The sequence below is a fragment of the Stegostoma tigrinum genome, chromosome 12 (assembly GCF_030684315.1).
Source record: "Stegostoma tigrinum isolate sSteTig4 chromosome 12, sSteTig4.hap1, whole genome shotgun sequence".
NCBI lineage: Eukaryota > Metazoa > Chordata > Chondrichthyes > Orectolobiformes > Stegostomatidae > Stegostoma > Stegostoma tigrinum.
The window spans coordinates 27,430,323-27,452,774 of NC_081365.1; the positions used below are offsets into that span (position 1 = coordinate 27,430,323).

Below are 22,452 nucleotides of genomic sequence, written 5' to 3' on the forward strand. Positions count from 1 at the left end.
TGGGGAGTTGAGAAACAGGGGTCACGGTCTGAGGATATGGTGTAGGCCATATAGGATTGAGGAGAAATTCCTCACTCAGACAGCAGTGACTTGTGGAATTCTTGGCTGCTGAAAGCATTTGAGACCAGGGCATTATATGTTTTCAAGAAAGAGTTGAGTGTAGTTGAGGCGGGGGGGGGGGGGGGTTAAAAAGCCTGGGGAGAAAGCAGAAATAGGGTACAGTGTTGGATGATCACAAGTAGGCTTGAATGGCCTCTTCCTAACTTTATTTTCAATGTTGAATTTTTCCATTATTTTTAAAGAAGGATCAACACATTAAATCTGGTTAACTGTTGCACACCCAATGCAGAGCAAGTCCGCTATGTTATACCAGAAACATGTGCTTGATCTCAATCCAACCACCGTTTTTTCTCCCCCACAACCAAGTGAAACTGCTACTTTACTTACAAGTTGTGACAAATACAAGTGATATAGGTTGAACTCCAGTTAAGAATTATTGGATGCTGATTCGGGTTTTACAGGTTGAATGACAATACATATGCTCGTGTAAATGTAGAATTTGAGATCAGTTTTTAAGCCATAAAATAGCAGGTCAAGTAACACATAGTAATATTTGAAGGGTTGAAATTCAACATCTCTACATCTGTTACGGAGATGCATCAGCTGATTGTAGAGTGCTGTACTTGAAATTGTTCCCATTAACTCCATCCATTAAAAAAAAACACAAAATGTGGGAAAAACCTATTATTCTGCTGCATTGGTAGGAGAGCTGAAAAAAAAAAGTCACCTTCAAACGCATCAGGCAAATTAGACTTCAGTGAGTGGATGGCAAGTAGAAAGAGATTGGATATTTTGGCCCAAATCTGAGGGGTTGACTTTCCCCATTAGATGTATGAAAGGTCAAAAAGGTTTCTGATGAAAGTCAGGGTTTGGGATTTGAACGAGACTGACAATGCAAGTATATCAGCTACTTCTATCCTTTTACAAAGGTAGAAATAGCTTAGATACTTTAGCAGAACTCTGCTAATCAAATTATCTTCATAAGTGTTTTGTTTTAAATACTTCAAAGCATATTATGCCTGATATATTAGCTTACAATTGTAATGCTGAGAAATTGTTAATTCTGCTAGTGAATATCAATTTCAAACAGTTAAATGATTTTAAAAATAAAACGTTAAGCTGAAAAGTGGAATTGAAGTTTAAAACTCCATGTTTCAGGGCCTCCAAAGTGATTTTTAAAAAAATTGGCAAAAGCATTTTTATTGGTCCAAAAAAAAATGCTTGTAAGTAAATTCTTTCCAGTCAGTAAGTCTGGTTTGGCAGATTCCAAAAAATTGTTTGGAGAAAAAAAAAAATCAATCAATCTTAATTTGAACGTCTGGCATTCAATTATATAAAGATACAAATAAAAAGGCACTGAGTAGTACCAACCATCAGTCACGACTCTGTCCACTGGCACTGGACTGACTTAGACAATGTTTTAAGCTTCCAAGTTAACGAAATATGAGTTATCTAGTAAATTTTCAAAGTCAAAAGTAAAATTGCAATATGACAGCAAAGACCTACTTTGGTAAATGCATGTGGCAACAATAACGAGAAATGTTTTTGTCCGGACATTTAAATGGTGACTCTATGAAAGTTCATAGACATTTGAGACAGAACTATAACGATGCTTCCAACCCAAAGATTTTATTGTAGACCAAAATTTCTCATCAAGTAATCCAAACTGGCTACAACACTCCATAAAAGTACGAGGAGTAGAATTAATCGGAAATCAAGCTTATAAGAACAGTCTCGTCAACCTTCAAAACTTCAGAGATCAAGGGCAAGAGCCAAGTGGAGGAGGGAAACAGTAACATAACTAACCTGGGTTTCAAATCCATTCCTGATCAACAAAGCGACAAACTTGATCACCTCTTCAACATGTCTGTCATTATCCGTAGCATAAGTCACAAAAACCTTTCCTGGTAAAAATTAAAACATGTGTATTACAAACTCAACATTAGTGTTAGGAAATTAGAAATATCAGATCTAGAATACGAACGTGGAACTTCTGTCTGAATACAAAAAACAAGAGCACCAGAAAACAGTTGAAATCAACTGAATGTCAATTCACCACAAAAATATTTTTCTTTACAATTTCATACAAAAATTGACATTTGACAATTCAAACCTTTATCTTAGCTTTACACATCTAATACAGTTTAACCTAAATGTAATTTCCAAGTCACAACAATAAAGTTCACAAAGTAAAAGCAATGTTTTTCAGTTAAAGACACTTTTGATTCATTATCGAAACTTACTCTGTTCACGGGGAAGTACAAGGCTGAATGGTACATTTGTATTTACTGGATCTGTAGGAGCAACTGCCCTGAAAATATATAGATTATGAATTAGAATGATCAGATTAAATAATCTACATTGAATATGAAAACCATACTTCCAGCCTCCTACATCAAGCAAATTGATCTGACTAGCTAACATCATTAGCAATGCTGACAATCAAAATGAAAATCTTGATCCATTTTTTAAAATAAATTATATTCTAAAATCCTGCATGCACTCGTATTGCCTATGCATGATAACCAACATGCTCACAGATCACAACTCCAGGAAGTCTGAACTAAAAACAAAATGCTGGAGAAACTCAGTAAGTCTGGCAACACCTGTGCAGACACAAACACAGAGTTAACATTCAGTGCTTCAGTTTCTCCAGCTGTTTTTATTTCAGATCTCCAGCATCCACACTACATTTATTTGACTACAGAAAATCTATATGTCTTCTGTCCCTATTTGATAACTGCGTAAGCAAACATGGCAAAAATAATTCGTTTCACGTAGAATTTATGGTTAAAATGATCAAGATAGAGAGTATTAGGCACATCAAAATATTATAAACTTTGGTTTAAAGGGACAATATTTGAAACAGTAAGCAAACTAGAAATCTGTTACATTTAATCAGTTTCCCCATTTAATAAAAACGCATTGTTCTTCCATTCTTCCCACAATATGAATAAGTTTACATTTCCCTACACTGTACACTGTTTTCCACCTTCTTCCCAATTCATTTAATCAGTTTATGCACCTTGCAATGTCTTTACTTTCTTCCCATTGTTCTCTGCAAATGAGCAACAATGTAATGGGATTCTATTACACCATGCTGAAATAAGGACCCCAGGATTTCCTATGATGTTCTGATCTCTGTTTGACCGCATGGTGACATTCAATAGAAGCCAAAATTGATGGAAAAAACATCTTGAGTCACTCATGTACATCACGATGTCAAAACTGGAGATTTCTGTCAGCAAAGGTAGAGTGGTATGTAACTCTTTTGCTTCTCTCTGCTTGATCAGCAATAACAAAGCCACCAGAAACAAAAGGAAGAAAAACAGGAACAAAAATGAAGTTGCTGGAAAAGTTCAAAAGGTCTAGCAGCATCTGTGAAGTAAGAAAGAGTTAACATTTTGGATCCGGTGACCCTTCCTCAGAACAGAACAGAAACAAAAGGAAGATTTTGTTTCCAAAAAAAATAATTTTGAACAAAAACATCAAACAGCACTGTATTGAATGAAATATTCACTCAACACAAAATGTGAATTAACCAATCTTTTTGCTGTTCAAATGCTTAATTTTAATAAACTAAAGCTGCTGCTCAGTTCTGCTGCACTCCATTTCACCTGCAGAATAATTTCTGACTCAGATTAAATCGAGCTTCAGTCGTTGATGACGATTCAAGATATAGCTTTCTTCACCAAACTACCCATTGTAGATGCACTGTCACATGTTGTGGTCGAATGCAATTCTACTGATGGCTCACAGTACCTCACAGATGCCCATTTTGAGTTACTATATCTGTTCAAAATTTATACCATATAGCATGGTGGTGGTGCAGCACAACACAATGGAGGGTATCCTCAATGTGAAAATGTCATCTAACCACCATGTGGACTGAGCACCACACAATGCTATCATGGGCAACTTCATGGTCGGGCATATCCTCTACTCTATCACTACCATCAAGCTAGGGCATCAACCCATGTTCAGTGAAAAGTTCAGGATGGCATGCCAGGAGTAACACCAGGCACACTTAAATGGTGCCAACCTGGTGCACCCAACACACGGGACTATTTGTGTACCAAACACAAACAAAAGTTTGCAACAGGGAGCACTAAGCAATCTCACAACCAACAAATCAAATCCAAGCTCTGTTGTACTGCCAATATCCAGTCATGAGTGATGATGGCAGGCAAATCAATAAGTAAACTGAAGAGACAGCTCCATAAAACACCATGATCCGCAGTTATGCGTTGACCACATGTTGGAAATCAGTGAAAAAAAGAAAAAATGCTGAAACATTTGCAACCATCTTCAGTTAGAGGAATGAAGCAGATAATCCATTTTGACTTCCAAAGGTCCCAGCGTCATAAAGGGTAATCTTCAGCCAAAACAATTCACTCCATGTGATATCAAGAAAAAGCTGAAGGCACAGAATGTCACGACATCCTGACAACTGGTTAGAGTCATACCAAGCAAACAGGAAGATGGCTATGGCTGTTGGAGGTCAATCAGCTCCGTCCCAGGACATCACAGTTCTTCAGGGATTATCTTCTGTTGTTTTTTTAATGACCATCATGCCATCATAACATCATAACATCAGAAGTACGAATGTTTGCTGATAATAGCATGATGTTCAGCTCCAATCTCAATTCTCCAGCTCCCGAAGCAATCCATGTCTGTTTGGAGCAAGATCTGAACAATATGAAGGTTTGGAGTGCCAAGTACGCAATAACCCTCTCCAACAATGCAGAATTCAACTATCACCCCTTGATGTGCACTGGCATTTACATCATTGAATCCCCCACTAACACCACTCTGGGGGATAACTACTGGCCAGAAAATCCTGTCCACAAAAATCATGACGGGCCCACTTGCTTAGACGAAGGCAGCTCCAACAAAATTCAAAAAGTTCAATGCTATCCAAGACAAAGCAGCCCACTTGACTGTCACCCTTCAAATCTATAGCCCCAACCAGCTAGAAGGACCAGAAACTAAACCTTCATTTCTTCACTGACATCGTGTTAAAATCCTCAAACTCCCTTCCTGGCAGCACACAGGTGTTCCTACAGCAGTAGGTGACAGAAGCTCAGAACCACCTTCTCCAAGACAATTAGGGATGAGCAATTAATGTTGGCCTAACCAGAGACACCCACACCCAAAGAATGAATAAATAAAGTAAAACCCACATGCCTCATGATTCTCACTGATTACATCTACTTCCTGCACATAATACTGTAATATAAAACTTCAGCCACTGATAAACCAATCTTTCCAAAGGTCACAAAAAGTCTGACCTAAATAGTTCTGTTGCCACATCAAATTTCAAGAGATCAATGACTTTTTCCATTAGACAGAATCAAGAAGTGAGGAAAATACTTCAAAATGTCTACCTTTGACATGAAACATTTCCAGGGCCATTTGGGGGGCTGAAACCTGTAACTAAATTCAAATATTAGAGGTTATACAAAGCAAATTACAGTGGATTTCAACACAATTGTAATAAGCCATCTACTATATGACTCAGGTCATAAGATTAAGGTAGCTTTGTTTTTGCTCCCACTGCTTAAAATGCAAATCCACAGTCCTAACAATAACTGACATTAGATGACAAGGGCAGCAAATTTTTAGACATTTTACATTCTGCCTCATCATCTTCAGTGTCATCAACGTGACAACAGCTTTGATATAAAACTAAAATTACTCTTAAAAATGATGTTTGTTTTTGCCCTGAGCTGGCGCATCTTTACATCACCACTTATATTTTACGTTAAAAGCAAAGAAGTACATGAACTAATTGAAAATCTTTGGAAGTGATTTAACCATTATAAAGTATCTTCCACATTTACAAGCTGTCAGTTAGAGAGATACCAGCATCATCATTTGATGAATGCTTAAAAGAGGCAATTTTCTAAGATTTTGTCTTGTACGTAGTAGGGCAAATGCAAGGATGGCAAATTTATCTTGGGGCCATACCACAGTCATTGATTGAAATGCATGTGTAGAGTATAAGTGAACGTTTTACTTAATCATTCTTGTACAGAGTTAGATTGTAGTCTTTCATTGTAATTGATCCATATAGTTTTACCCTAACTTAAAGACAACTGCCTTTAAAGACTAAATTTGTTGTTAATTAGAGGCTGTATTATACAAGGTGCTAAGTTACAGACTGCTAAATTTCATCTCCATAGGACTGCTACAGTAGTTGGCAAACTTTGAAACCAGAGCAGAGAAATGGGAGAATATTAAGCTAATTCATATGGGATATTTTATCTACTGCATTTGGAATTGGTGGTAAGTTATGGACAAAAAAATTCCACTCCCTCAAACGTACCCTAAAATCTAGTCTCCCATCGTCTTCAAAAGCACATCATGTCAAATGGTTTAAATTAAGTCATGATCCTTTCTAAATTTAATTCCATAATAGTTAAATGAAATAAATATACCATTAATTAGCACGAGTAGAATATGGATTTGCAGTATTGCAATGGGACTACTTATCTGATGATACTATCTGTAGGTCACTTTGTAGTGTAAAACATGAATAATGCTGAACACAGAATATGTTGCCAAAGCTTTTCATCTTGTACTCCAAGGCAAACACAAGAATGGTAAATTTCAAAGATCAGAACAATTTATTCTACAGGAGTTTGTTGATGAATTTGATTAGCTAAGAAACGGAGAGAACGCAAAACAGAACAATGCTTCTTGGTGATTCAAACCAGATTCTTTTTGCAGAGAACGGGTCCGTTGCCAATGAACATATATTTCTTCCAAAAAGTGTAAATTAGATTTCAGCTTGAGTGATTGCCTTACATTTTTATTTTGTTATGAGTGGACTTAGCATGAATTATGATCATTGGAAATTTGACAACCTATACATTTAAACTGAAAGGTACAAGAGCATTTAGCGAATGGCATCTCTCAAGTATTATTTAAAAGTGATGACACAGATATCTTTACAGATTATAAATGCAGAACATGCTTTCAATGGCCAAATAACTTCCTTTAACTACTTCACTCTCACTAATGCCGTGATGTAACCTTCTACTTTTAATAAAGTCTGTACAAATTAATAGTGGCAGTGAAAAGGTGCCGCAGCTCAGGTTAAAAAAGTATAAGAGATAATTTATGGAGACAGAAATAGTTGCAGGCATGTCATATTCAAGAAATAATCACTTAGATATTTTGCTATGTGGTCTGATTTTTACTGGGTTGATTTATCAAGGATGTGAGAGTGAAAAGCTTTTTATAAACATAATAACAAAATAGCAAAGTGTGTTACGAGCCATTGAAAATAAATAAGTTACCAACTGCATTTGCTAAGAGTCAGCAGAGTTAAAAAAATGAAGATACCCTGGCAATTAGGGATTGGTATGCAGATAGACTGAAGAAACTGTGTTGCTTACATCTCAAAAAATTAGCCAAGAGGGAATTGCGTAATGATATTTAAAATCAGGAAGGAAGTGTTAGGATAAAGTAACTAAGAGAATCTGTTGCAAATGGCCGAGGGGTGATAACTTGATCTTACAGGTTTAAGACTGGCAAACTAAGATCAAAGGTGACAGGTAACAAATGCGTTTATTGCAATGAATGATACTATTCGGTACTGTGGTGAGCAAAGATTCAACAGCTGTCAAGAAGCAAATGAGATCTATATTTGAAGGAAGAAAATTGCAGATAGCTGCTGAAAGGAGGTGGAGTTGAGTGTGGACCAACCAGATTTCTCTTGGAAAGAGTTAGCTCAGACCAGATGGGGTGAACAGCATCTTTCTGTGCTGTACTAATACATTTACTGATACAAGAGTCAGAATCACAAGGTGGATAATTTACCCGCGATGGAAGCAAAATTACACCAGGAATTTTGTATATTATGAAAAAAGTGGTAAGCATTAACAAGAAAATTATCAAAACCTGTCAAAGAACTCTTCATTTAGGAATAATGCCATTAGACTGGAAAAATACGAATATCACTGCATTATTTATAAAGGCAGAGAGAGAAACTGGGTTTCTTTCAGGACTGTCAATTTAAAATCAGTTGGACAATTTTGGGCGAGAAATGAGATATTATTCAAAAGCAACAGCTTGTTCAATGCAAGTCCAGACTTAGCAAGTTTTGTTTTGAGGCAAATAGATAATATGTGTAGACATTTCATGAGAAAGACTTAAATAACTTCTTGGACAGCAAATTATTAGAGAAAACATTACACAGAAATGGAAGTAGCCTTTGGTCTCGGCTTTCTGACTGTTTGAGATGGAAGGAAGAGTGGAGTGATAGCACACATCACATTGAACTAGCATAGATACGAGTGGTGATCCCCAGGAATCTGCTTTGGGGCCTTAACTTTTAACATATTTTCATTTACTTGTATCAAAGAACAAAGAGTCGTAGTTAATACTTAATTACCAGAGATAATACTTAGTGTAAATGGGAACAGAAGTTGCAAGTGATACAAGTACAAGACATATCTGGCTCATTTATGTTCCAGCTCCCTCAGGATGAAGGTCAAAGGGCTGGAAGTTATGTTCCAGCTATAGAAGAACAGTGCTGGACCCCATTGGCCCTACTACATTCAGTTCAGGGTACCTCAGAGGAAGAATTGAGTGTTCACCACAGATTTACCAGAGGAAAACCAGAGCTGAAAGAATTAAATTAAGGACCGTGTGCAAAGTTTTGGCTTGTAGTCCCTTGGCTATTCAAGATTAACAGATGTTATAACTGACAGATTGGATACAGAAATAATTTCTTATGGTGGGAGAAGTAGACAACATTAGACAGTGCAAAGGCAACTTCTCAAGACAGTTTACTGAAATCTGGAACTCTTTTCTCTTTCCACCCTACCCCAGGAACAAGCGCTAAGGCTCAGTAAACTGGAAGTTTAAAAACCGAGAGGAATACATTTCTGTTAGACGAGAGCGTTAAGATTTTGGAACAAGAAGTGGATAGAGGGAATTTAGACAGAGATTAGTCATTAAACCCGAATTGAAAGGTAGAATTTGCTCGAGGGGCGGCCTACTTCTGTATCAAAACAAGTAGGTGGGAAAACTATGGCAAATAGAGTTTTGCGTGAGCAAGTAACAGGCTCAGCACCTGATCCTTAGAGACTTAACATGCTGACATACTTAGGCTTGTGGTTTTTATCTACTTGTTTGTACTCCTTGAACTTTGTAACCTTGAAGATTTCCTTTGCATCATTATCTTCTGATATACAGATCAACAGTTCGACAGAAGCTGATAAATAGGAAATGCATTTAAACTTTATACGCCCTCTGCAAGGCTTCAATGCACAAATCAGTAAGCCACCACTAGAAAAAAAATCATGCACAGATGACATTCTAAAATATCAAAAGCCGTTCATCCCAAATACATTTATTCATTAGACAATAAGTAACCGCTCAGAGGAGAAAGGCAAATTAGATATTTGCAAGCGATTTACAAGGTATCATGAGATGATTAGCATAGCTGTATTTAAGGGGAAGCTAGATAAACAAGAAGGTAAAAGAATTGGAAAGATCAGGTGATGGAATAAGAGGGTCAGTGGAACATAAAGATTAGCACGCACCTTTGGGGTTAAAAGGCCTGTTTCTGGGCTTTAAACGCTTGATAAGGGCTGGCACGGATTTGCTAAGGCAAGTTCGTTCTGACCAGACTCCCAAAAACCAATTTAGCAGAAAGGTAATATAGTCATCGATATATGTGGACACTTGACAAAGAAGCTCATTAAAGGTATGCTAGATAGCAGAGGTGTTTGGCAGAAGCAAAATTGTAGAAGAGCAGATGGAACGTTCATTGACAAACAGGAAACAGATTAAATGAGTGTTTTTGGGTTAGAAGTGTTGTTACTCACATTTCAGTGGTGGGATCACTTCTATTCACATGTGATTTGTCACTTCATTCAGAGAACTTAATGATGAAATGTTAACAGAGAAGATGCAAACAGTGAGGTAGACTAACCAACTTTAGAAAGCCAGGAATGTTATGTAAACAGACATGATTTGCTCTAAATAAATGCAAGGTAAGGGAAAGCAAGGAATGAGTTTAGGAATTCAATGGAAAGGGACAAGAACACAGGTGCACGGAAAGACCTGTGGTGGATGATTGTGATCAGTGGTGGACACTTGCCTTGGAATCTTGGGTTACTAGTTCAAGATTCGCTCCTGCTTCAGTGGTGGAATTGAGGAATGTCATGTTGAGATATGGCATTAAATTAAATCAAATCAAGGCCACGTCATCAGATATGTTCATAAACTACAGGTATAGGGATGTTCTCCCTGTAGTCTGAATGACAACCTAAATGACCATGTAATCCACTTTATACACAAATTGTCCAGTGTGGTTGACTGCAAAGAATAACTATACTTTGGAAATACCCAATTAGTTGCGAAAACTCTCACATATGCTGAGGGTATGAAAGCTGCGAAATAAATGGTGATGGTTAAATACTTTACATGGTTGAGGAAACTTTTTAACTATATAAATACTTCAACTATTTGCTGTGGATGGGAACGTGACACCGAATTCTCCAAATCACTTCTACTCAGCTTGTTTAGCAGTTAAAGACAAACGCGTTTCTATTTAATGCTAAAACATCCTTCATAATGATTGCAACTCTAATTCCTCAATGTCAACATACTGAAGAGGATGGAAAAAGCATAGTTAACCTGGTGTTCCATAAGAGCTGAGGTCGACTCTGCCCAGAGGTGTAGGAGGAAAATGGCCAGGTTCGGGAACGTATATGGAAACCTTAGGTCGACAAGGGTTTTGAGGCACAAAGTGAACAGGTGGTTGGAGTGGAAAAGACTGCAAAGGAAACCCAGGTTCAAGTTGCGATAGTCCAAGGCTGCTTTGCAATGAGACTGGCGAGGGTGGTCCGAAGCTCCTGCTTGGCGACAAGTCGGTCATGCCAGTATTTGATAACCAGTTGTCAGATTTGTAGGTACAAACATCTCCACAACTGGGAAGAGAGGAAACATGCCAACTTTCAGTGTGTCCTGCAGGGGAACTGTAAGGGTGATTCCTACGCTGGAATGCAGCAGCAGCAGCAGAATAACTGTTAATATTCTTCACAGAATGCGATGGGAGCTGTGAGAATTGTCCAGTATAATTTGAGAATCCTCCATCGCTGGAGCAGCTATTCTTTGGTACCTGACCGGCTGCAAAGTCAAAGGATTTGATCTCTGATGTCAACAGAGAGCTCTCACTGTCTGTTTCATCGTTTTCTTCTGGTGTGTTTCTCGATGATTTTGCATATGTTTGTGAAGGTTTTATAAACCTGTGGGCATTTGAAAGAGAAAACATTATGCTGCATTTCATCTACAAATAGTTAAAACTTTGCAACATGCTTTTGGCAACTGAAAAACACCTATATAATTTATGCTGGAAATGAAAATGAAATTATGCTAAACCTGCGTTTTAAGTACCTAAATGTTTTGAAACAAGGAAGATGGAGGGTTCAACAACTTTGAATTCAGAGAAGAAATGGACCGTATTGAGTTTTAATTTCAGCATGTAAAAATGAACAGAAAAAAGGATACTCAGATGAATAAGGAATTAATTAGACAAGCACTAACCACAGTAACAGTGATAAATTAATCAAAAATAGAGTAGAGTCGTAGAGTTGTTAAGAACAGAAACTGCCCCTTTGATTCAACTCTGCCGTGCCGCTCAGCAATCCTAAATTAATCTAGTCCCATTTGCCAGTATTTGGTCCATATTCTTCTAAACCCCTCCTATTCATGTACCCATCCTGATGCCTTTTAAATTCTGTAATTGAACCCACTGCCACCACTTCCTTTGGCAACTCATTCCATACGCGCACACACACACAAACTGTAAAAGTCACCCCCCTTAGGATTTTTTGAATCTTTCCCCTCTCAACTTAAACTAATGCCTTCTAATTTTGGACTCCCCTACCTTGGGGGGAAAAAAAAGGCCTTGGCTATTCATCCTATCCGTGTCCCTCATGATTTTATAAACCTCAATAAGTCCACCCCTCAATCTCCAACGCTCCAGGGAAAATAGCTCCACCTATTCAGCCTTGGCAATATCTTTGTAAATCCTTCCTGCACACTTTCAAGTTTAACATCATCTTCCCTCTAACAGGGAGACCAGAACTGAATGCAGTATTCCAAAAGTGGCCTCACCAATGTCCTATGGAACAACATGACATCCTAACTCTTATACTCAGTGCACTGACCAATAAAGGCAAATTTACAAAATGCCTTGTTCACTATGCTATCTGCCTGTGACTCTATCTTCAAGGAACAATGAGCCTGCACCCAAGGTCTCTTTGTTTGGAAACATTCCCCAGGACCGTACCATTAAGTGTACTTGTCCTGCCGTGATTTGCTTTTCCAAACTGCAGCACCTCACACTTATCCAAATTAAACTCCATCTGCCACTCCCTGGTCCATCAGTCTCTCTGCTTAAGATCCCATTGTAGTCCAAGGTAACCTTCTTAACTGTCCACTACATCACTAATTTTGGTGACGTCTGCAAAGTTACCAAATATTCCTCCAACATTAAGATAATAAAATGTGAGGCTGGATGAACACAGCAGGCCAAGCAGCATCTCAGGAGCACAAAAGCTGACGTTTCGGGCCTGGACCCTTCATCAGAGAGGGGGATGGGGAGAGGGAACTGGAATAAATAGGGAGAGAGGGGGAGGCGGACCGAAGATGGAGAAAAGAAGATAGGTGGAGAGAGTATAGGTGGGGAGGTAGGGAGGGAATAGGTCAGTCCAGGGAAGACGGACAGGTCAAGGAGGTGGGATGAAGTTAGTAGGTAGATGGGGGTGCGGCTTGGGGTGGGAGGAAGGGATGGGTGAGAGGAAGAACAGGTTAGGGAGGCAGAGACAGGTTGGACTGGTTTTGGGATGCAGTGGGTGGGGGGGAGAAGAGCTGGGCTGGTTCTGTGGTGCAGTGGGGGGAGGGGACGAACTGGGCTGGTTTTGGGATGCAGTAGGGGAAGGGGAGATTTTGAAACTGGTGAAGTCCACATTGATACCATTAGGCTGCAGGGTTCCCAGGCGGAATATGAGTTGCTGTTCCTGCAACCTTCGGGTGGCATCATTGTGGCAGTGCAGGAGGCCCATGATGGACATGTCATCTAGAGAATGGGAGGGGGAGTGGAAATGGTTTGCGACTGGGAGGTGCAGTTGTTTGTTGCGAACTGAGCGGAGGTGTTCTGCAAAGCGGTCTCCAAGCCTCCGCTTGGTTTCCCCAATGTAGAGGAAGCCGCACCGGGTACAGTGGATGCAGTATACCACATTGGCAGATGTGCAGGTGAACCTCTGCTTAATGTGGAATGTCATCTTGGGGCCTGGGATAGGGGTGAGGGAGGAGGTGTGGGGGCAAGTGTAGCATTTCCTGCGGTTGCAGGGGAAGGTGCCAGGTGTGGTGGGGTTGGAGGGCAGTATGGAGCGAACAAGGGAGTCACGGAGAGAGTGGTCTCTCCGGAAAGCAGACAGGGGTGGGGATGGAAAAATGTCTTGGGTGGTGGGGTCGGATTGTAAATGGCGAAACTGTCGGAGGATGATGCGTTGTAGGGTTTGATGAAGGGTCCAGGCCCGAAACGTCAGCTTCTGTGCTCCTGAGATGCTGCTTGGCCTGCTGTGTTCATCCAGCCTCACATTTTATTATCTTGGAATTCTCCAGCATCTGCAGTTCCCATTATCTCTCATTCCTCCAACATTCACATCTGAATCATTTTTATAAATAACAATTAGCAATGATCCCAGCATCAATCCTTGTGGCACCCCGCTGGCCAAAGGCCTCCCTGTCTGCAAAACAATCCTGTCTCCCATCTTAGAGCCAGACCTGTATCCAATGGCTAGATGTCCGTAGATTCCATGTGATTTAAGCTTGCTAACCAGTCTACCATGCAGTAGCTTGTAAAACCCCTTCTAAAGGCCATATAGACAGCGTTCACCGTTCCGCCTTCATCAGTCTTCAGAAAAAAAAATCCAGTTAGTGACAAACAACTTCCTATGCATAGAGCCAAGTTGACGATCCCTAATCAGCTCTTGCCTTTCCAAGTACATGTAAATCCTGTCCTTCCGAATCCCCTCCAACAATTTACCTACCACTAATGTCAGGTTCATCGGTCTATACTTCCCTCACTTTTCCTTACCGCCTTTCTTAAATGATGGCACCACATGAGCCACCCACCAGCCTTCTGGACTGTGACTGTCAATGATGCAGATATCTCAGTCAGGGGCTAAAACTCTTCCCTAGCTTCCCACAAAGTTCTGGGATACACCTGATTGAGCTTCTATAATATAGTCATTTTAAGATATCACTATTTATTTCTCCAAGTTCTCTAGCTTCCATATTCTTCTCCACAGTAAATACCGACATAAAATCCTCATTTATTATTTCACCCATCGCCTACAGTTCCACACAGACAGCCTTGTTGATTACTTGCTCTTAATTTTCTGCCAATTATTTGCCCACTCACTTCTAATCCACATCCCCTTGCAGATGATTCCTTACAACCTCATCACAATATGCCATTCTAACTATTTTGGTTTCATTAATAAATTTGGATACATTACATCCTTCCTAGTCATTCATACAGAAAGTAAACAGTAGAGGCCATAGAACTGATCCTTGTGGCAATTGTTGCAAATTTCCAATCTGTAAAAGACAATCTCAAATCCATATGTGTCAATCCAATCCGCAATCATGCTAATAAATGACCCTCAACATGGTGAATGCTGTGCTATGCAATGATCTTTTATGTGGCACCTTACTTAATACCTCCAAATACATTACATCTACTACTGCCCCATTATCACTTCTGCTAGTTATATCCTCAAACAATTCTAGCAAACTTTTTATACTTGATTTCCCTTTCACAAAACCATGTTGATTACATTAAGCTTTTCTAAATAACTTAGTTCTTAATAACAAACTCAAGCATTTTCCAAGGTTTACAAGGCATGATGGCATAGTGGTTAGCACTGCTGCCTCACAGCACCAGGGACCCGGGTTCAATTCCAGCCTCGGGCGAGTGTCTGTGTGGAGTTTTCACATTCTCCCCGTGTCTGCGTGGATTTCCTCCGGGTGCTCCGGTTTCCTCCCACAGTCCAAGGATGTGCAGGCTAGGTGGATTGGCCATGCAAATTTGCTCATAGTGTTCAGGGAGGTGTAGACTAGGGGGATGGGTCTGGGCGGGATGTTCTGAGGTTGGGTGTGGACTTGTTAGGCCAAAGGGCCTGTTTCCACACTGTCGGGATTCCAATTCTAATTCTCTTCTAGAGTACAGTGTACATTTCAGGTCACCCTCTTAAAAAGGAAGGATATTATTAAATTGGAGGATGTTCGGAAAAAAGTTATCAGGATGTTGCTGGGACAGGAATGTTTGATTTATAAAAAAAGTGGGCTGGGACCTTTTTTACTGAAGCATCGGAAGTTGAAGGGTAACATTAGAGGTTTCATAAAATCATGATTAAGCATAGGTAAGGTGAATAAAAGAGGTCTTTTCTCTAGGGTGGGAGAGTTCAAAGCTGGGGCACATTTTTCAGGTGAGGAGGAGAAATTTTTAAAGAAGGACCAAAAGAACAAACTTTCTCTTCTTAAAAAAAAGTGGTTCATGTGTGAAATGAACTGACAGAGGAAGTGATGGATGCGGGTACCGTTACAACATTTGGATAAGTGCATGAATGGCAGAAGATTTAGAAAGTGGCCAAATGCTGGTAAGTGGGTCTAGTATAGTTTGGAAACATAGTCAACATGGACTAGTTGGCTGAAGGGTCTGTTTCAAGATTTCCACAACAACGATGCCACAAAAAAAAAGCAGGAGAAACGCAGTTAGGAAAGGTTCAACAAGTTGTGCATTGTTTCACTGGGGAGGGGTAATCTATGGTGATCTAATAAAGGTCTTCCAAATTATGAAAGATTTTGATAGAATGAGTAAAGGAATAATATTTCCCCTCGTGGGGAAGAGCATTTGTAAACAAGGTAAAAGAATAAGCTCCTTAGCACTTTGAGCATTGTCTGCCAAGCAATGGCTCATCTAATTTTAATCTCAATTTTATATTCCTGTATATCCCCAAAAGGAAAAATAGACTGTATGGGCAATAGGAGAGATTTATGGGGGTGGTGGGCGAGAGAAATAAACATTGGTTTTCTACAAATCAGAAAGTACATATTAACAGTTTGAGATGCAAGCATGTAACGATACGATTAGAAAACGTAACCACGTGCATAAGTTTGATTGTGATTGGGTAAGATAGTCATATATATCAGACTGAATGTGATTGTATGATTACAGTCACACATACTTAGAATATGAAATATGTGAATATGATTGGGTGGGAATGGGGGCGAGTAAATATTTGACCTTCGATTGGAAATTACCACCTGTTGGAATAGTTGATTGCAAGCTTGGTATCTGCAAAAAGAGTGTAAGACTTTTGTTGTGGTGATAAAAGATTTGAGCTGTATGCTATTTTTGATTAACTGCATCGCCCATGCGTGCACGAATAAATCTTTTAACAATAAAAACAAACTTGGGTCTCCAAGATAATGGGAACTGCAGATGCTGGAGAATCCGAGATAACAGTGTGGAGCTGGATGAACACAGCAGCATCTTAGGAGCACAGAAGGTGACGTTTCAAAAGGTCTAGGCCCGAAACGTCAGCTTTTGTGGTCCCGAGATGCTGCTTGGCCTGCTATCTTCATCCAGCTCCACACTGTTATCTTAAACCTGGGTCTCATATTGTTTAAGGAAAAATAACAGGTTAAACTCACACTTTCACCCCCGATAATATTGTGTCTTCCTGGTGATCAAGAATCTACCTGAGCCTTTAAATATTTTCAAGATTATGTATTCACTGCTTTTTAAGGAAGGGACTTCCAAAGATTCTCAGACCCAGAGAGAAAAACCTGCTCAACTCAGACCGAAATGGACAACCTCTTTTTTAAAACAATGGCCCTAGTTCTAGATTCTCCCACACAAGGAAACATCCTTTCAAAATTTCATCCAGACAAGTCCCCTCTTGTATATGCCTTGCCAATGTCCTTTAGAGAAGGAAACTGCTATTCTTACCCGGTCTGGCCTACGTGACTCCTCATGGTCAAGAACAAAATTGCCTATTACCTGCCTACTGAAATGGCCTAGCAAGCCAACCAGTTTAAGGACATCTCCTGATCAACAACAAATGTTAATCTTGCCACCATCAAAAGTAAAACAGTTTTCTTGTTGCAGGAAGAATATCAAGTTAGAAAGTAAAATTCCCAGCAATCTTTAATGCGAAGGTGACATGGGAGAGTGTGTTTCAATGGAGAGTGTGCTAAGACTTTAGGAGTGACTAAAGAGAATTGCATTGGTGTCCCAAATATTCAACCGAAATTAAACTACTGTCCATCCAAGGCGAAATAGCTAATGAACAATTTGAACGAACCATCAGTGGAGGAGTTCAGAGAGGTGGAGCTGGACATTATCAGCTTGGAGGCTTACCTCATGTCAGTAATAGCATCACCAATGGCCTGAATTTATAAGAGAAAAGCAACAGCCCAAGGACAACGCCATTTTGATGACTGAAGAGAAGTCAACACTGGTGACTCCTGGATAATCTCAGATTAAGAGGTGAAACCATGCAAGGGCAATCCACTGAGCATAACAATAAAAAAAGTAACTGAAGGTGAATAATTAAGATAAGTGGAGTATTAGCTGCACGGAGAAGAGAGGCTATGCTCAGAGACACAGATGTAATTTTTGTTATTCACTTATGGGAAATGGGTGTCGCTGGCTGGGCCAGCATTTATTATCTGTCCCGAGTTACCCTTGAACTGTGGATGCTGGAAATCAGAAGAAAAATTCAGTAGTTTTAGGACCTGAGCACCTTCTCTCATGTCCTTACCCCAAACCACACAGACCAGGCATTGTCATCACATGGGCTGCTAACACAACCAACCTATTAGCTGCCGTCCTAAATGACCTAAAAACACACTCATTGGAAGGCAGCAGCTCATCTTCACCTAGAGATGGGTAACAAATGCCAACTCAGCCAACAGCACCCACCTCAAGAGCAATTAACATTTTGGTGAGTTGCAACTGTAAATCAAAGTTCTTCCCACTTTTCATTTTCCCTTGCAAGTCTCCATGCATCTTCCCACCTGTCTCTCTTCTATGTCTGATTACGGACACCATACAGGCTCATTGAACCTCTTGTACAAGAACTTCCACTACAAAACCACAAGCAAAATACTCAACCACTAGGGAGCTAACATTTATAAACCAAATGCATCAACATTTACAGTTGTCTCATCACATGACAGTCAGAATACTGATTTCAAATATCCAGCACAATGTATAGGAATGTTTTTTTAAAAAAATATCAGTACCCAACTTTGATTTGCTAAAATCAAAACATACAAAATAGATGCAGTTGATCTTTCAGCCGCTCAAGCCTACTCTGCCATTCAATGTTACAACTAGTCTGATTCTGGCCTTAACTCCACTTGAACATCTAACATCAGTGCAAAGAAGGTACATCATATGCAAACAACAGATGATAACCCGTGAAACTATACAGGCTTTCATTCAAATCCTGATGTACCTGCCCCAAAATTCACATTCCCAGTATTCTGACTCTTTTTAGTACAAAGCAGGAATGCAAAGAATCCAAATTTCTTGCTAAAAAAAAACTTATTTTCTGTAATCTATATCAAATCAATTATTCATTCCTCTTGATGCCACTATCTACAGTGGCTCCAAAAAAAAAACAAAAAATAAATATCGCAAATCACTTTCAGGAACATGAAACATACGAATCCTAGTCATGTTGTTATTCATCCAGTCTGAGAGGAAACACAACCACATTCATTTCCCTCCCTACAAACACATTCTGCCTTTTCACTCAAATTCTAAAATGCTTACCAGTGCTCAGCTTACCTGCATTTCTACAGTAATCAGTTAGTAAATGATATCAAAACATTAGGAACTCTTTACTCAGTATGTGAAATGCAATAGAATAGTCAAATAATTAGCCCTGTTAAAAGTCAACCTCTGACCTTAAATTAAAGCAAACTATTGCCCAAGAATTGTACATGTTGACTGCACGTATTTCCTGTTTCTTCAAAAGGCCAGTTATCTCATCAGTATTTCAAAAAAGTGATTCTAAAGAAGTACAAACAATTGCAAGGACCATATTGGGATGTTTCAGACAGACACCCAATTTTTAAAGGGCCCTGCATCATCTTCAAAAGGAAGATGGAACACAAAATTGGGATAGAATGCATCATTGGAAAGAAACTACATTTATTGCAGAAGATATTGTTAAAACACCAAGAATAAATAATAAAGATGAAATTAGCTCAGCATTATGTGAAACAAGATTTGAAATTTGCACATTTATGAATGGAACAGGGTGATCCTATCAAACCTGCAGCAAAGATAAATGAGTTTTAGTTGACAATGTGGTTAATCGTAAGGAATAGAATGGGAGGAAGCTGTTTAGCCTCTCGAAGCTGCTTAGCTATTCAATAGGATCATGGCTGATGTGACATTCCTCATGTATCTTCCTGCTCTTTCTTGGTAACTCTTTGTTCCCCTACTGATCAAGAATCTATTTCAGCCTTAAATATATACAAAGACTCTAGCCCACAGCTCTCAAATTGCAAGGAGTTCCAAAGACCCTCAAACCACTGATTAAGACATTCTTCCTATCTCACTCTTAAAACACCACGTTATTAAGACTGTCCCCTCTGGTCCTAGGTTCTCCCATGTGGGTAAATATCCTTTCAACATTTACCTTGTCAAGCTCCTTAAAAGAATCCTATATGTTTTAATGAGAATACTTGTCATTTCTTCAAAATTTCAAATGAATCCCAGCGTATTTATCTTGTACTTGTTAGACAATCTCTCCATGAGGGGGATCATCCCAGTGAACTTTCTCTGAACTACCTCCAATGAAAAGTTACTTTCCCTTAAATAAGGAAATCGAGACTGATCACTGTATTTCAGATGTGATTTCACCAACACAGTTGTACAGTTGTAGTAAGATTTACCTACACTTGTACTATCATCCCCTTAAAATAAAGGACCAAGACTCCTATTAGCCTTCCAATTACCTGCTGCACCTGTGTACTAGCTTTCTGCATTTCACACGCAGGTACCTCAAGTCCTCACAATTTTTCTCTATTTAAATGGTGTTTCTTTGTTCTCCCTTCCAAAATGAACAACTTCACATTTTCCCTCATTACATTCCATTTCCCAACATTTGTCCCAAGTTAACCTCTCTCAATATCTCTCTAAACTGTTTGTATTCCTGGATGTGAGTTTGCTCGCTGAGCTGGAAGGTTAGTTTTCAGACGTTTCATCACCATTCTAGGTAACATCATCAGTGAGTCTCCGACAAAGCGCTGGTGTTAATGTCCCGCTTTCTATTTATCTGTTTAGGTTTCCTTGGGTTGGTGATATCATTTCCTGTTCTTTTCTCAGTGGATGGTAGATGGGCTCCAAATCAATGTGTTTGTTGATGGAAGTCTGGTTGGAATGCCATGCTTCTAGGAATTCTCGTGCATGTCTCTGTTTGATTGTCCTAGGATGGATGCATTGTCCCAAAGTGGTGTCCTTCCTCATCTGTATGTAAGGATACGAGTGATAGTGGGTCATGTCATTTTGTGGCTAGTTGATGTTCATGTATCCTGGTGGCTAGCTTTCTGCCTGTTTGTCCAATGTAGTGTTTGTCACAGTTCTTGCAAGGTATTTTGTAAATGATGTTCATTTTGCTTGTTGTCTGTATAGGGTCTTTTAAGTTCATTAGCTGCTGTTTTAGTGTGTTGGTGGGTTTGTGGGTGACCATGATGTTAACATGACATCACCAACGCAGGAAGTGACATCACCAACCCAAGGAAACCTAAACAGATAAATAGAAAGTGGGACATAACACCAGCGCTTCATCGGAGGCTCACTGTTGATGTTACCTAGAATGGTGACAAAACATCTGGGAACGAACCTTCCTGCTCACATCTGGAACAAAATAAAGACCCACTCTTCTGTGGACCGGGAGGAGGAGAGCGCTGTGTTGGAGGTGGAAGGAAGACGTCGGGTTGGCTGTGCACCCTTGCGACCAGTGGATCTTAATGCTGGTTCAGGGGAGCAGCCAACCTGCAACGATGGCTGCGGCAAGTGCTCCTGCCCCAGGTCAGGGGGTCCGGAACACCATCCGTGTCTCCGTGAAGGTGGATGAAGGTGCACCTGTGGACCGCACCTTCTTTGTGAAGAGGGTCCTGTTGAACTGTTGTGGGTTCGCTGCTGCGGACATTTACTGCCTGCAGGATTTCCCCGGAGGAGGTTTTTACGATGTGACCTTCCGGAGTGCCAAGCTTTGCGAACGCTTCCTGGAGGTTTTCAAGGAGAAAGGAGGTGAGGGCCCCTCTCTGTATTGACCGCTATCCCGCTGTTTGTGATGCCAGCGCAGAGGAGCTGTATGGTGACTGTACACGTGTACAACCCGCATGTGCCAGCAGCTGATGTCCTGATGTCCTGGGAAGGTACGTGAAGGTTGCAAGAGGCCTAACCGACATCATGGACCCCTTTGGCATCTGGACCAGTAAGAGGCAGGTCAAGGTGACGCTGAGGATGGGCGCGGACGGGAACATTGTACACCCACTGTCCAGCTTCGCGATCGGCGGGAGCAAGGGCTACCTGACCTACACAGGGCAACCTAAAGTCTGCCATGCCTGTGGTAGCTCAGGTCACGTGGCGGCCGACTGCAAAGCCACCATCTGCAGGAACTGCAGGGAGGAGGGACACCTTGCAAAGGATTGCCCACAAGAAAAACGCTGCCACCTTTGCGGGGAAGCGGGCCACCTCTATAGGGCATGCCCGCGGTGGGGGGGCCACCTACACCCAGGTCACCGGCAGGGGCAATGCGGGGCCAGCCCACCCCAGAGTGGAAGGCACCAGGGCCCTGCAGGGACTCCACTAATATGCAGGAGGGCCAGGTCGTGCAGGAGGGCCCAGCCCAGCAGGAGGGGCCCGAGGCCAGCAAAGCGCCCCTCCAGGCTCCACTCCCCACCGACAACCCGGAGTCGATGGAGGCGGCGACAGGCGACCCAGGGGATTGGACGACGGTCTGGAAAGCGAGGAGGAAGGTGCATCGGCGGGCCCAGGAACCGCAACCATCAGGCGGGAAGAGGCAGCTACAGGGGGGCTTTTAAGAGCTCCTCTGACGAGGGAGATTTGGAGGGGGCCCGCCCAAAGCAGAAGCTAAAAGATCTCAAGGGAGAAGGAAAGCAGCACCCCGCTTCCAGGTGACGGGAGGCATCCTGAGGCTCCCTCCGGCACCCAGCCACGCACTGCTGGGGCCCTGGAGGCACCACCCCCCCCCGCCCCGGAACTTCCAGGCAGGAAGGAGGAAACAGCGCGTCCCCAGCCTGACCCAG

At 40.8% G+C, this 22,452-nt stretch overlaps 1 protein-coding gene across 2 annotated transcripts in view; it reads right to left on the reverse strand.

Moving 5' to 3' along the window:
- The window catches only part of LOC125457310 (E3 ubiquitin ligase TRAF3IP2-like), a 67,805-nt gene that overhangs the window by 13,489 nt on the left and 31,864 nt on the right, over positions 1–22,452 (reverse strand). For both annotated transcript variants that reach the window (XM_048541363.2, XM_048541362.2), the window contains exons 2-5: positions 10,717–11,327; positions 5,448–5,496; positions 2,304–2,371; positions 1,867–1,964 (exon numbers count right to left, since the gene is read on the reverse strand). In XM_048541363.2, the coding sequence (XP_048397320.1) occupies positions 1,867–1,964; positions 2,304–2,371; positions 5,448–5,496; positions 10,717–11,327 (826 nt within the window). The remainder of the gene's footprint in view (positions 1–1,866; positions 1,965–2,303; positions 2,372–5,447; positions 5,497–10,716; positions 11,328–22,452) is intronic.